General features: G+C 44.8%; 1 protein-coding gene across 1 annotated transcript; it reads right to left on the bottom strand.

Annotated features, from left to right (window-relative positions):
- Window positions 1-772: 772 nt before the first annotated feature.
- On the bottom strand, window positions 773-13,508 carry soat2 (sterol O-acyltransferase 2). Its single transcript, XM_049022769.1, has 16 exons — window positions 13,440-13,508; window positions 12,396-12,528; window positions 11,442-11,500; window positions 11,119-11,258; window positions 10,875-10,928; window positions 9,950-10,057; window positions 9,326-9,611; window positions 7,772-7,847; window positions 7,302-7,386; window positions 6,973-7,018; window positions 5,552-5,681; window positions 5,175-5,272; window positions 4,053-4,151; window positions 3,383-3,518; window positions 2,712-2,857; window positions 773-1,321 (listed from the first exon to the last, which is right to left on the bottom strand). Exons 2-16 carry the CDS (start codon window positions 12,487-12,489, stop codon window positions 1,265-1,267), a joined length of 1,614 nt encoding a protein of 537 aa, XP_048878726.1. The 5' UTR covers window positions 12,490-12,528; window positions 13,440-13,508; the 3' UTR covers window positions 773-1,264.
- Window positions 13,509-14,617: the final 1,109 nt, after the last annotated feature.

Genomic DNA, 14,617 nt, shown 5'->3' with positions numbered 1-14,617 from the left:
CACCCTTCATTAATCCTTTACGTCAGTCGTGTTGTTAGAGCTTAAAAAGAGCGAGGCCTGAAGGATTAGTTCATGAAGAGATGAAGAGCAGCAGTGAAATATTCCTGTTGATTTATTAACAAAAGGTTAAGGTCATCTAATAACATGAGTCAGAGCAGATCTGCAGATCCAGTCACATGAGTGCTGGTAGCGTATTTCGGTTTGGTTTTATGGATCTGCTGAGATCCAGCACAGTAAACAACAAAGACAGAAGTTAATCCAGTAGGATCTTGGCGGATGGAGCTTTAAATACTGACAATCGTTCTTTGTCCTTAGAGAGGAGTTGGGTTGAGTTATTCTAAAACTTTTTTTTGAAGAATAGTACTCCATCAAACAGGCTTTGTATTTTATTGTTTTCTATGTCAGTATTGATTTTGGGTGAAACCTTAAGATCAATTCCAGCTTATCCGGTGAAGCCAACTCAGTAGTGTGTTGAATGATAGGTACAGTCATTCTGTAACACCGGGAAAACATCCATCGCCCGCATTCACATCTGACATTCCCTCAAAGCTCAGAGAGGAATCTGATACAGTGCTGCCGGTACAAATGATAGATCGAGTCGAGAAAACAATCCGAAATCGAATCTCCTGCCAAAAGCGACCTCAATCCCAACAGAAACAAAGCGAAACCACCAGGAAGCGCATATTTAGGAATGTTCAGATTTAAAAATATGTTCAGCCCCAGCGAAGCAGGGCAGCTGGTCTCTAGGTCGAAGATAATTTAAGGTATTCTGTATTACTCCCAGGGGGAAACTCCTGAGTGCTGCTCCATCCTATTCACAACAGTTTATACTATTACTCTGCTGAGTAAATGGCTTCATCGTGGTGTAAAACGGTTTCCAATAATAAATGCATGTTAAATGATACATTTCCTTTGACTGGAAGAGTATGACAGTAATTGCATCCCTCAGCAGGAATAGCGGAGTGATGATAGATGGATTTGACAGCAGGAAATGAACAAAGCCTTTGGGAAAGTAAAAGAAAAGCAGAACGACTAATAATTTATACCATCTGGTGGTGTAATAATTTATAAAATCTACAGTAAGATTACAAGCGAGTTCGTCTTACATATCCAGCCCTTCCTGTCTCCAGCCACTCTGTCCTCTTACTGTGCCTCTTCTCTCTGCCACTAGTAAGGCATATGGGTTTCCATCTGCCCTTAGACCCAAGTCGGCAGGTCGGGGCTGGATCGCTGTGTGGTCGCTCACTTAGTGGATCAGAAAACGTCACGCTCCGTAGCTACAGGACCAGGACCGGGGTATGACCAGCTCCCAGTAGCTCCTCTGTTACACACACAGCAGAGAGAGTATTCATCAGCAGGTTAGTACCACAAACTGACATTTAACACCAAGTTAGTGCAGGTTTCAAGACCACAAGGGAGACATTTAACACCTTTCTCAGTGGGTGAAAAATGACTAGTCATATCAGGGAGTGGTGCTGAGGTGTTTCTATGTGCTGGTATGTGGAGTCGGCATAACGATAAAATGTAGTTCAGAGCAGTTTTCCGTTTCTGTTTTTTTCTTAAGACCTTTACAAACCAGACTCTCGCAAACTCCTCAGCTTCTCTGTTGCTGGTTTTAACCATTGTGTATAATCATTAGGCCGGGGTCCAGTTTAAGCTGTGAATTAGCCACGGTCAAATGAAGCCTCATGAACCATTCGCTGTATTTTTTCCCCCCACTAGATGGTGCTCTTGGCCTGAATACAGAAAGGAGATCCTGAAGCTTCACGAGGCCATCGCTACTGGGAATTATGTTTTTGTCCTTTTGTCTTGCATCAATTTTAGAGGGAGATAAGTATGTAATTAACATATGCTGTGTTACTAGGAGCCCTTACCAAGGGAATTACCTGCTGGCCCCGGATGTACAGCTACACATTTCTGTTAAAACACTTCCATTCTGCTAAATCTGCACTACAGATGGGGGCGGAACTTAAGAATTTTTGCTACTAGCCAACTGGGCTAGATACGTATAAAAATTACTTGCTTACATAAATGCTCGCTTGCCCACAATGTACAATGTGCAAAGCAACCAAAGGCATCACATCTATAATAATAATAATAATAATATAACGCTGAATGCAATTGATCAGGTCTTTCAAGTTGATTGGATAATTGGGATGAGTCTGAAACTTTGATTGGCTAAGAAGACCCTGCATGTGTCATCACACCAGTGAATTTTAAGACAGGCAGGGGTCTATGTACTTGTGTCTAGAGATGAATATGCCGCAAAATTTTGTACTGGCAATTCATACAAATTACTAACCTCAAGTAAGTGGACAAGCTTCATTTCCAGCCCTGACTACAGACTTTCTGAAACAGCCCTTGGGTAGGTGATGGTACTGGGCTGGATGTCTGAGTGTCTGCATGAACCTAAGGCTATTATACAGTAATGTCTCCCTGTCTGTCAATATTGCATTTTCACTAAGCTAATTAGCTACAATTTTTACCCAAAGTTACTCAGTGACTGTGAGTCTGTATACTCAACTGGCTGGTTGAAAAAAAAATCTTGGTCTGGATTTTTACTGCCTGGACCTCAAACGTCCACCTCCACCATCCATAAACCTGGGTATTTTACCAGTGTAAGGGTCAAGCACCTGGCTACGATACGAGAGCAGGTCCTTGCTGGCATGGCTGAGAAGGACAGTGGACGGATCGTGTCGAGCAGTACCCACCCCTGCCCGTGGGCAGTGTAGCTGCGCATACCACTCGTGGCAGTACAGGCACACCTGCACCCCCTGGCCGATGAACAGGCAGGTCCACATGATGACGTTCCACACGGGACCCTTACGCTTGTCGTTTAGGGTGAAGTTGAACACCACTGAAGGAGGAGGAAGGGCTCCGTCAGCGCACAGGATCCCAGCAATCCAGGCGGATACACAGTATCTTAGCTAGGGTCGCCTCTAACATAGATGCTGGATGAATTCATGGGAGGTTTCCATAAAATCACTGTGATGTTATTGCATTTGTGCGTTTAAAAAAAAATCTGTTACTAACAACACATGCATTTTTGTGCTATAAAAATTCTGACATTAATCTGATAATGTTTTATTAATCATAGTACAAGAAATGTAATAAAATATTTTCAATAAAAAGCACAGTTTTAAGTTCGTTTTATGTGAAGGGGCTGTATTCTCAGTTGTCCTTTTAAGCCCGTTGTCATTGAGTGACCACAAATTGATGGCTTAACACAATCATGGTGCATTAGACCTGCCGGAAATCGACTAATGGGGAACATGTGGCCAAACCCAATATCTGTGGGCCTGTTCGCTTGCTGCATTTATCGATGAAAACAGCCGAGTCACTTCGGGAGGCCCAGCGGAAGAGCGAGGAGGGTCGGCCTTACCTCCGATGACGGCGAAGAGGCAGAACATCACGGGGTAGAAGAACCCGAAGCAGAGGGTGAAGACGTACTCGTGCACCAGCGCCGACACGAGGAACACGGACAGCATGGCAGCCGTGCGGAACTTGCGTCGGGTCAGCTGGGAGAGGCGGGGCAATCAGATGGACAAACGGGCTTCAAGAAAATGATGGAGGGGATAATCGTGCATGTCACTCACACGCTGCTTTAAGCACGCAGTTCCCATGGGGTACTCTTGGCTGCTCTCACCATTACTGCCACAGAGGTCGGATGTTAATTAGATCAAGTGGAAATCAATATTTTTATATTGAAAATACATGGGTTACATATATTCTCAGACGTAAACAGATAAAGTAGTAGTAAGTATAAATTAAGTAGTAAGCGGTGAGTAGTTACTTTAAAGATGAGTGAGTGCCATACAGAAGCATTGCAGCTGTCATTACCAGTGATTCTCCGGATCCAAAGATCCCAATTAGGTTCAGCAGCCAAAACTAAAGTGTAAAAATCAAGCCGGAGGTTTCTCCTAAATTAACTATGCGAATTAATACTGATTATATAATATTGTTGTTGGCATACTGTAGTATGTGGCATCCTCCTGATAGTACCAAATGGGAGAAACAGTGACGTGACTGACAACATAGTGACAGCAGCGTACCCAGAGAAAATCCTGATAGTAGTAGTAGTAAAGCCAGTCGTGAACCACCACGTTCCACGTTCTGTAGTAGTTAGCGAAAGATGTGGAGTTCCACCAGTCCTAGAAACAAGAACAGGCACACACATCAACAGTGAATGGGAGGAGACCCCACCCACACACACGCTGAGGCAGATTTGGGGTAATGAGTCACCTGAAATACAGAAGCCTGAGCGTTAAGCCAACATAAGCAGACTCAGGCCCTCAGCGGGCGCCAGTGGCCAGGAAACAGGTTTGAAATGATCGTTGTGTAAATAACTGAAGGTAACTGGAAGGTTTATTTACTTCAGGATGGCAACCAGATCCCACTGACACAAAGATGTCGTGAGGAACAAACAAGAAAGGCAGCCATCTTGTCTCTAACACAGTGCAGGAAAAATGACTTGGGCGGGAACGTAGTTTTCAGTCCTTCTCTAACACCCTCCCTCACATTTCTCTCACTCCCCCGTCCGTCTCACTCTCACTGGCTTCGGAGAAAAAAGAAGCCTGTTTTATTTCAGTAGTGATTAGTAACCGATTATAGGTGAGTGAATGAATGTGTCATGTGACTTCGCCCAGTCCCTGGGCATGTCCAGGCACCCCTATGACAGTAATGGGTGAGCCCAAGATTTTCACTGGGGGGAGGGGAGGGGGGACTTGTTGATTAGGGGGATGGCGAAGTGTTGGGTATGCAGATGATCCGTTGTTTTAAGATGAATGCCTTCATTAAAACATGAAGTTTAATTAAAGTAAAGTGATATCCTTGGTGATTATCCTTTGGGGGGCATGGCCCACAAATGTCCCCCAGGACACCAACCCTGCCACATAATCACCAAACAAGGACTGAACAGACGCTGTCTGTATAATAGCCCAGTGCAGACATACCTGCACTCTAGCCCTCAGGCTCTTTATCCATGTTTAACACTCACTCAAAATTTACGTCTTTAAGCAGCTGCTTATCTTTCTCACATGCCGTTGACTTCTGGGCTTTCAGAGCATAGCCCGGAGATGTGATTCTTAGCCGTGAGGTGGCTGGAGCTGAACAGATCTGGCAGGGAGAGTGACAATTCTGAGAAAGTGACTGGTCAGCAGGGGGCGCCGGTTCACCTTGTAGAACATGCGGTCGGCGAAGCGCAGCATCTCGGCGAAGGCGTTGAGCCAGCAGTGCAGGAAGGCGAAGAAGGTCAACAAGAGGATCAGCATGCCTGCAGCCAGAAGGGTTGGAAAACTCACCAAAAATGAGGCTGCAGATACCTGATGGGGCAATAAACTTGGGACCCTCTGAGACACAACCATAACCGAGCTACACGATCTAACCAAGACTGGCCATGCAGAAGGGTAAAGCTTCTTTAGGTTTGACTGTCGGTTCAGCAATTTAATGTCAACGTGCAAAATATGAACACGCACATGGTCCTGAGAGCAAGAGAGTCAGATGTAGCACAGACGGGCCGCCCGCGGCGGTGGTCACATGATCACAGCGGTACCTGGCAGGGTGGCGTGGAGCAGCGAGAGCACTAGCGTGCGCGTGCTAAGGGGATGGTTGTTCTCGTTCATTAAGACAGGGATGCAGAGCCGCACAAGGATGAAGTAGAGATAAAACAAACAGCCCAGGACCTGCCCAAAGAAAGGAAGCACTATGGGAAAAATTACTCGCCAGATGGTGTCACTTTGGCAAACAGGAACCATACTCACCTAATTCTGTGAGTTTGGAAACCACTCGGGTAATGTCACAGTGCAATGCTATTTAAAATAACTACGATTTCAGGTTAAGTATTTCATTAATGTACACAAATGCGTGAGTCTTAAATTTACTCGGCGATGATTTTCTGGCACTCGTCAGTGTAAATATTACTGCACACTACCACAGGGGGGCGCCTGTCGACATGCATATGCGTGAAAAAGTATTTAGAATTTTTCTGCATGACTGCCTGCTTTTGACACTGAATGCCATCAGACCAGCGCTAAATATTGTATCAAAGGGAAAGTATGCAAACAAGTACAATGTGGATTATCCATTCTCTGAAATGCAGGGTTCTTTACACCATTATATACCAGTAATGGACTTTTTTGGTTTTCCATTTTTGGAGTTTTCTCGTTCCACTAAAAAGTGCCACAACCTTACTTTTCAGTCACATAAGGACTATTGTCTATTGATGTTATACTGTTTAATCAGACTAATTAAAATGGCATGGCGGTAAGGGAATACAAGATGACCATATAATGCAAAGAAATATGAAGTAATATTGTCATTATGCCATTATAATTACTGGCCTTTAAATTGTCAGCTTTTGAAATACAGCCAGCAATATCATTTTCAAAAGAGAATTGATGGATAATGGACAGGTTCCCCTTTTAATTTTGCTAGATTGTTACAATATTTTACATCAGCAAATGGAGGCTAAACGCTTCTAAAGAATAATTACGGCTTGCAGTAGTCCTTGAGAGTGGGTGTTGATATTAGGGGTAAAAATAGTTTTAACAATTGGGAAAGTGTTATTGAACTGGGAAAATGTAGTTGTGTGCCAGTAAGTCCACTATGGAATTAAAGGCCAATGTAATTTGGATTTCATTAGGACTGGTCGGTTCAGGTTCCATATATGATGGCTGGTGTTCATGTATGTGAAACTATTTGTCCTTTTATGTGGATGGCATGAAGGAAGATCGTTCTTCATGCACAAAGTTTTTATGTTCGATCATTTTCCACATCAGGCAAATAGAAGAAGCCCTTAAGTTTGAGTCACTTTTGGCTTCAGACGATATCAAAATTCCACAGAGGTCATCAGTATAAAATGTTCAGGCCTTCATGCTGGCTACTCTACACAATTAATGACAATTGGAGGAATATTCTGGCTCATGATGCGAAGCACTTTAAAGTCGTGTGGAAGACAGTAGGTGCTTGTCTTACCTTCGCAAAAGTGACTCCGACATAGTTCCATCTAATAGACGGGTTCCTGTTATTGTGGAGAACATGATCTTTAGACACATCACGCAATAATGACTGCAAAAGCAACACCGCTGGAAACACTGCAAATAGCAGTAAGACTAATGATAATAATCGTAACAATAAAAGGCAAAGACCTTTGAGCGCAATTAAGCGACAGGAAAGTAGGACAAAGGTTAGCACTGATGCACCTTTGACACATCGGTGATGCTCTGTCAGTAACTAGGTGATGTAACTAGGTGACCTTTTCGTGTTGCACAGTACTGTGATTGTGTTTCCTGTCGTGCTCTCACCTGGGGTAGGACTCTCTATAGATGAGAGTGGGGCAGAAGAGGAAGTAGAGGTAACTGGAGAAGGTGGGGAGCTTAGGGACTTCTCCTGAGGCAGGGGGATGCCCATTAAGTCAGGGTGTAAGGAGAAAAGAGGCGGCAGAGTGAGGTAAAGTACTGCACCCCCGTCAGAGACCTGAGTCCCCCTGCACCAGATGTTGAAGACGGCGCAGTGTCTTCTGGTATTTCAGTTAAGGTACAAAGATTGCAAGCATTTCAAATGACCCTGGACTCAGAATCTTCGAAAACAAAACCACATTTTGTAGTACGAGCAATAAATAGCAGACATGATAGGGGGTTAAGGGGCACCGGCTTGGAGCCTCAAGTGATCCAATAAACCATAAATCATTTATAGCAATAAACTGATAATATTGCATGGCTCTTTGGAAAAAAAAAAATATTTAGCAAAAGAAAAATATAGTACATTGCATTACCTTCCTGTGGCTTGTGGTTCATGATCAGTGGAACATTTTCCCGTATGAAGGAATAGCTCTTCATCAGAAATCTGACCTGAGTTTGGGGACAGAAGCAGTTGCTAAAACAATCAAGCTGAAAAAAATCTCAGTGTCCTTATGGCAGATGCATATCTAACCATTATCAGTAATTGCTTATCCTGTCACCGTGACCTAGAACCTATTCTATGAGGCCAAAGGGTAATTCAGCTAAGGCCTGTCCTTGAACCCCGAGATGAACCTGAAGCTCAGATAAAACCCAGTTAACCCCAGGGGGTGTGGAACCACAGCACTACCTGTGAAACCTCAGCGCCAGCCCCGGTACACACCCAGAGGGGGAAGTCAGCTTTTAAGCACTGCGCAAACGCACTAATAAGCCGGACTCTCGGGTTTCACCAGAAGCTTGGAGTGAGATTACATCAGGGGCGAAACGTCTGTCTCACGGTCAATGCGTGAAACTGGAGAGCCCTGCATTCCGCAACATTACTGAGGCACCTGCTGGTATTATGCAGGACTGAATTTTTATTACAAGGGAACTAAAGCATGAAGTCATCGTTAAGCAGGATCTATATATAGCCGGATATCTGCCCAGTGCATTCTTATTAGCACAGCCATAATTCCTGTCCTTCACTGCTTTTGTTGTTTATCTCTCCGTTCGCTTGCCCTTTGGAAAACCCCTGAGGAAGCATGTAAGCACGCCTGCCTCATTCCTTCAAGGTCGTCACACACAGTGTGTAAAGGCTGTTCTTGAGAAAGCAGGAAGAAGTTAAGGGACTTGGGGTAACGGAGACCGCCAACATGGCGGCCATTTTGAGGACAACAGAACAGCGATGTACCGATGTACCGATGTATGGATAGCGATACGTATCACTGGGTTTCCTGCCTCTCTGACTCTTCTGTAACCTCTTCTGACATCCTGCTGAGTTTAAATCAGCCTGCATTAGTGACTTTATATTCTAACAATTTCCTAAATAAATTCCTTATATCTATATACTCAATAGCAGGGGTGGGCAATCTTACCCACAAAGGACAGTGTGTATGCAGGTTTTTTGGGATAACTTTCGGCTCAGCTGTTCAAACCCAGGTGTGAGGACTCTTCAGCCAATCAGTCCTCTAATTGGTAACCTAATAAGCTGCAGAAAAATCCTGCATATTCCGTTGCCCTTTCTGGGTATGATTGCCCAGCCCCTGCTATATAGCCATTTTTATACAGAGTGGCCCTATTTTCAGGGGCTCAAAGGTAATTGGACAATTGACTGACAAGCTGTTTAACGACCAGGAATGAGCTGTTCCCTTGTTATTTCATTAACCACTATGAATAATGATAACGGAAGGTTGCTGAAATGCCTAAACGGCTCAGACGTTCTTTTTGTTAAACCCCTTGAATTATAGCTGAATGTCTGCACTTCAGTGACGTCTTGATTGCGTCATTGCAGATCTATTGTGGAGGCACGCAGAGCCAAAATGATGAGAACTGTGTCACTGTCCAAATATTTGTGGACCTAACTGCACGTTTATGGTTGCATGTACACACACCTGCTCCAGGATAATGATGAACCGGGAAGCGGGGGGCAGCTGGTGATGTACCACTACATAGACGGGGAACACCCCCAGGACGCAGCTCTGTGCGGCCGCCAGAGCGAGACCACAGCCCGCGGTGAGCACCCTTTGGGGAGTGCCAGTGCCATGGTAACGGCTCCCCCACAGGGTAAGCGCGTGGTACGGCCCGGCCAGCGTGTAGCTGAACATGATCATCCAGGCCCAGAGCACGGTTGGCAGCTTGTCAAAGGCGTAGAACAGCAGGTCGAAATCCAGAACAAGCCTGGGGAGGTAGAACCCGGTCTGTTGAAGCACATTTGGCTATTTTAGATTATATGTGTGCAGGCATGACTAAATTGCTTAAGTAAATCTAATTGTGGGAGGAATGAGACCTTGAATCCCAATAGTGGGTGGGATTACTGTGAACTGCCAATCATTACCTCTATGAGAACTAATTGAATAACCAATAGGAAGTCGATAAGAGTGCACATCATGAGTTGCCGTACTCATCATTATCTAGATTATTCACTTCCTGTTTCAGCTTGTTCCAAACCTACCCACATACATACATACTCACACACACACACACACACACACAATCAGTGACGGTTCCAAACACACCTTCCCTGGTCAATGTAATCCACCGCCAAGGTGCTGATGATGAGGAGCAGTAGAGCGGCGATGAACATGTGGTAGAGGGTTCGGATGTGATTGATCTCAAACAGCTCACTGTAGGCAGGAAACAGATCCCACATTGCTTTGCATACAACAAACCCGTGGCCGAATTTCACACACACTTTGTGAGCTGCATGTCAGAGTAATGCGATACTCTGGAAGAATCCAAAGCAACAGTGCTCATATGTTCAAGAACGTGGATTTTATTTGGCATAATTCACTTTGCATCCCTGTACTGGGACAGCAGAAGGTAAATGGATGGATGGTGGAGAATTCAGGAAAACATTTTTTTTTAGAAAAGTAACTCTCACTAAATGAGAAACTAAGAGCCACCATCCATCCATCCATCTTCTAGCCCCTAGGCAGCACTACATGGGATGCTATTCTATCAAAGGGCATATATACATACTAAGGACAACTCAGAGACACCAGTCAGTCTAATTGAACTTCTTTGGAGTGCGGAAGGAGACCAGACATCCCACACGACATGGACGCACAGGCGAGCTCCACACACAGAGAGCAGACGTGGCAATCGAACCCCAACACTGGTGGTGTGCAGCGACAGTACTAATGCTGAGGCACTGTACCACCCATAACAAAAACACTGAAGTTCTACTTTCAGTTCCATCCCACACACCCATCCATCCATTTTCAGTCCCTCTATGTCCCATTCAGGGTCACAAGGCAGGGAACAACCCAGGATGGAGCATCAACCCATCGCAGGACACCAACCCATCGCAGCGCACACTCACACACCATTCACTCACACAGACATCAATTTTCAGTTCATTAAATTATCAATAAATGAAGGCTTAAATTAAAGACAACGCAATTTCCTTGATCAGGAAGGAGAATTCCACTGTAAACTTACTCAAGGATTGACCTCCGTTCCATAAAAACTTTCCCATGTTCCATCCTAAGGTTTCTGTAACAGAACAGAATGTGAACAGCTTGCACCACTATTCTCCTATGTGTACATGTGGACAGCTGAGGTCACAGTTTAGGTAGTTTGGTAGTTGCTTGAATATAGTGACGTACTTGGTTCCCATAATGCTCTGTGGTGTGACCAGTATCTGAGCTACTGTATGGTGGCTGTAGTAGGCGTTAGCCCATACCTCCCGCTCCTGCTGACTTTGATGGTACTGGAGAGTACGTGGTTCCTACGGGAGTAGGACTCCGCTGACTCCTTCATGGCCCTGTCCAGGAGGTCACTGAGCTGGCTCTGAATCTGCTCCAAGAGGTCGGCCTTCACAGCCTGCGTGCAGAAGAGAGGCTCACAGAGGCCAGACAGTTGGTTTCACAGTGCTGGCCTTATGGATGCCAGCCAAGTGCTTTTTCTCTGCCAGTGCAATCAGCTCTCAGACTTTCTAGATGGGGGGTTGCAACAAACACGTCACACAAAAATTGTTAATCTATTATAACGCAAGATAATCCTCACCTCTATATGCCTCTTCCACTGTATCAAGTCATGTGCTTCATGGTCTGTCTGTTCCTCCTCTACACAGGTACATGGGCACAACATCATCTAGAGGATAATCTACAACATCATACATGTTGTGACCCACAAGATCATCCATGTCATTATACGCTTGGTAATCTGCAAGATCATCTATGACATCATGCATGTGGTAATTTGCAAGATCATCTATGACATCATGCATGCGGTAATCTACAAGATCATCCACAATGTTATGCACACACAGAGGTGATTGTAGGGACTCTGCAGGCCTAAGGCAAAAAAACTCCACGGGGTCGTCTAACTCCCCTGCATGGTAAAATTAATAATCATTATTTTAGCCTACTGCGATGGGCTGGCCCCCCATCCTGGGTTGTTCCCTGCCTCGTGCCCATTGCCTCCGGGATAGGCTCTGAACCCCCCGCAACCCAGTAGGATAAGCGGTTTGGAAAATGTATGGATGGATGGATATTTTAGTCTAAAGTCAAAATTACTAATATCAACACAGAGAATTTAATACACATAGGTCCTTTATTTTCACTTTTGTGAAAAGTAGAATACTCAAATGAACAGATTTGTTCATGTAATATACTATGCAATCGGATGCCCTCAGGGGCCCCTCCCAGCTTGGGCCCCCAGGCAATCACCTCAAGATCATCCATGACATCATACATATTGTGATCCACAAGGTCATCCATGACATCATACATATTGTGATCCACAAGGTCATCCATGACATCATACATATTGTGATCCATACATGTGATAATTTACAAGATTATCTACAGTGTCATAAAATCATCCACATCTTCATAATCCATAAAATCATGAAAAAAAGAGTACAAATCACGAAGAAAGGCATTCGATTTTTATGCATACTCAGTCACTTATCTGCCTTCACCCTGACACGCACACCTTCCAGCGATAAGGACTCACCCACGTTCTTGGACTGGCTCTCTGATCCTGCGGAGTTGCTGGGGGCCCCTTTGTCCCGATGACGCAGTTTGATTTCCTTGCTGGGCGTTGCCATCGCATCTCTTAATCTCAAGGAGGATGATGCTTGTATCTGCTGAAGAAAGAGATTCAGGGTCAGAGGTCAGGTCGTTTGCCACGTGAGGGGGGAGGAGCCCCGTCATCACGGGAATGTCGCCATGAACTGGAGGGACACAGCGGGAAGTAAGCAGAAAGGTAGCGGAGGTCAAACTGCCGTTACCTTTACATATCCTGGACTAACTGGCCTAATGCATCAAATACACAAACACCACACTGCACATAAATAGTCTATTGGCCTGTTTATCTTCAAACAACATTAAGATTAATCGGCAGATCAGGGACTCAGAGAGGTATATGGAAGAAACAAGAAGAAAAAATATCTCTAAATAAACTGTCTTTCTCGGGTCCTGTTATTGCCATAGCAACATGGGATTCAGGCCTACAAACAGGAGGTTATGTGATTTGCCCGACAAGCATAACGGCCTCTGTTGGACTTATTTGTGAGTATCCCGAAAGATTTTTGTGAATCTTATCATTTTTGTGGCTCAGCTGGACTCTCCAGTGGAGGCTTCGTATGTGTAAATATATATTCAACTGAACGAAAATAATGTCTACATACATCCAAGGACTTCAACAGTAAGACTGACAATTTGAATTGCTCATCGACAACAGAATTCACATTTAATGTGAAGCCTTAATTTGATTTGAAATATCATTAATTTGAAAACAAATTCTACTTTTAAGTATATTTTAAAATAAAATAAAGTAAAATAAAGAAACCAAACATTCTATTAAGCCATTTTATTTTTTGTTTCATGTAATTGCTTTGGAATCAGCTCCTAAATCTTTCCAGAATTTCCCCTGAACATCATGATATTTAGATAATTTTTATACGACAATATAACCTCTGAGTGTCCTGCCATCACATCAGAAACACAAAGCAACAGCTGTAGTTCGTTAACATTACAAGAAAAGTGAGCGTGTTACCTCCAACCACTAGGGGGTGCAGTTGCAGTCTTGTTCGGCCACTTTGGGAAACGATGACTGTTTATCAGCATATATGAGTCTCGTTTGAAACGTGACCTGGTTGATATATGCAAGTGCATAACTTTGGGTTGAGAATTGGTGGGGTTGAGGTCTCCACCCTTTTAAGAGGGTTCAGTGGGTTGTATTGGCTGGTTTTGATTATGGGGGGGATACAACACCCCCCCCCCCACTCCATCTCTCCATAATTTATGGCCATGAGTAAATGTCACATATGGTTTCTAATTTCTGAAAACTAGTTTGGTTCAGGTTCAAATATTTTTTATCTGAATAAATGCTAACAAATTTTAGTTGAATTTATAGCTAGATGTAAATCTTTGTGTCAAATGGTGGGTTAGGTAACAAGCCCCCTCCCTACCCGCAAATGTATCCCTCACCATAAGTAAGCATTTTACCCTCTTAGACTCTATAAATGGCCCGTAAACTGTAACTCTAACCCTACAATTGTCAGAAATTCAATGAAATTCTAGCTAATAAGTGCCACAACATAACTCTTGTCATGCCCTGCTCGTCGGCTCCTCATGTGTGCCACGCCCCCCTGCTTGCCAACGTGTGTTTCCCTGATTGTTTCCACCTATGTCCGATTACTGTGATCAGTCCTGTGTATTTAAGTCTGAGTCTTGCTTGTGATCGTTGTCCGTCATTACGTGATCTGTGCACATGGTGTTGGTTGTCCCTCGCCTCCCGTGTCTCCTTCTCCCGAATAAACCCCGATTACCCCGATCCTGCTCGTCAGCCTGGTTTTCTGAACCACCGCCCGCACGATCGCCTGTCCACCCGAACCGCCCCGTGACAGAATGACGGACCTACAAAAGACGAAGCGGAGGCAGAGGAGAGTCCCGCAGGAGACTATCCGACTCGGAGCCTGCTCGCTCTCCCGGATGTGGCCGTCTCCGGACGCGGAGAAGCCCATCCGGACTCCAGCCCGAGGACCGACCCCACGGGACCGGTACTCCGTGTGGAGGTACTGGCCCTCGAGTACGGACGAGGAAGAAGAGTCTTTCTATCCTTACCCGGAGCCGGAGTTCGTTTTCTCGCCGTCCGTTTTTACGGACGTCACGCAGCCTCCCGCCACCGCCAGGCGCCGGAGGAGGAGGAAGAGACCGGAGATCGCCGGTACG

Source organism: Brienomyrus brachyistius, chromosome 8, assembly GCF_023856365.1.
Source record: "Brienomyrus brachyistius isolate T26 chromosome 8, BBRACH_0.4, whole genome shotgun sequence".
Taxonomy (NCBI): Eukaryota; Metazoa; Chordata; class Actinopteri; order Osteoglossiformes; family Mormyridae; genus Brienomyrus; species Brienomyrus brachyistius.
This window is presented reverse-complemented; position numbering and strand designations above follow the sequence as displayed.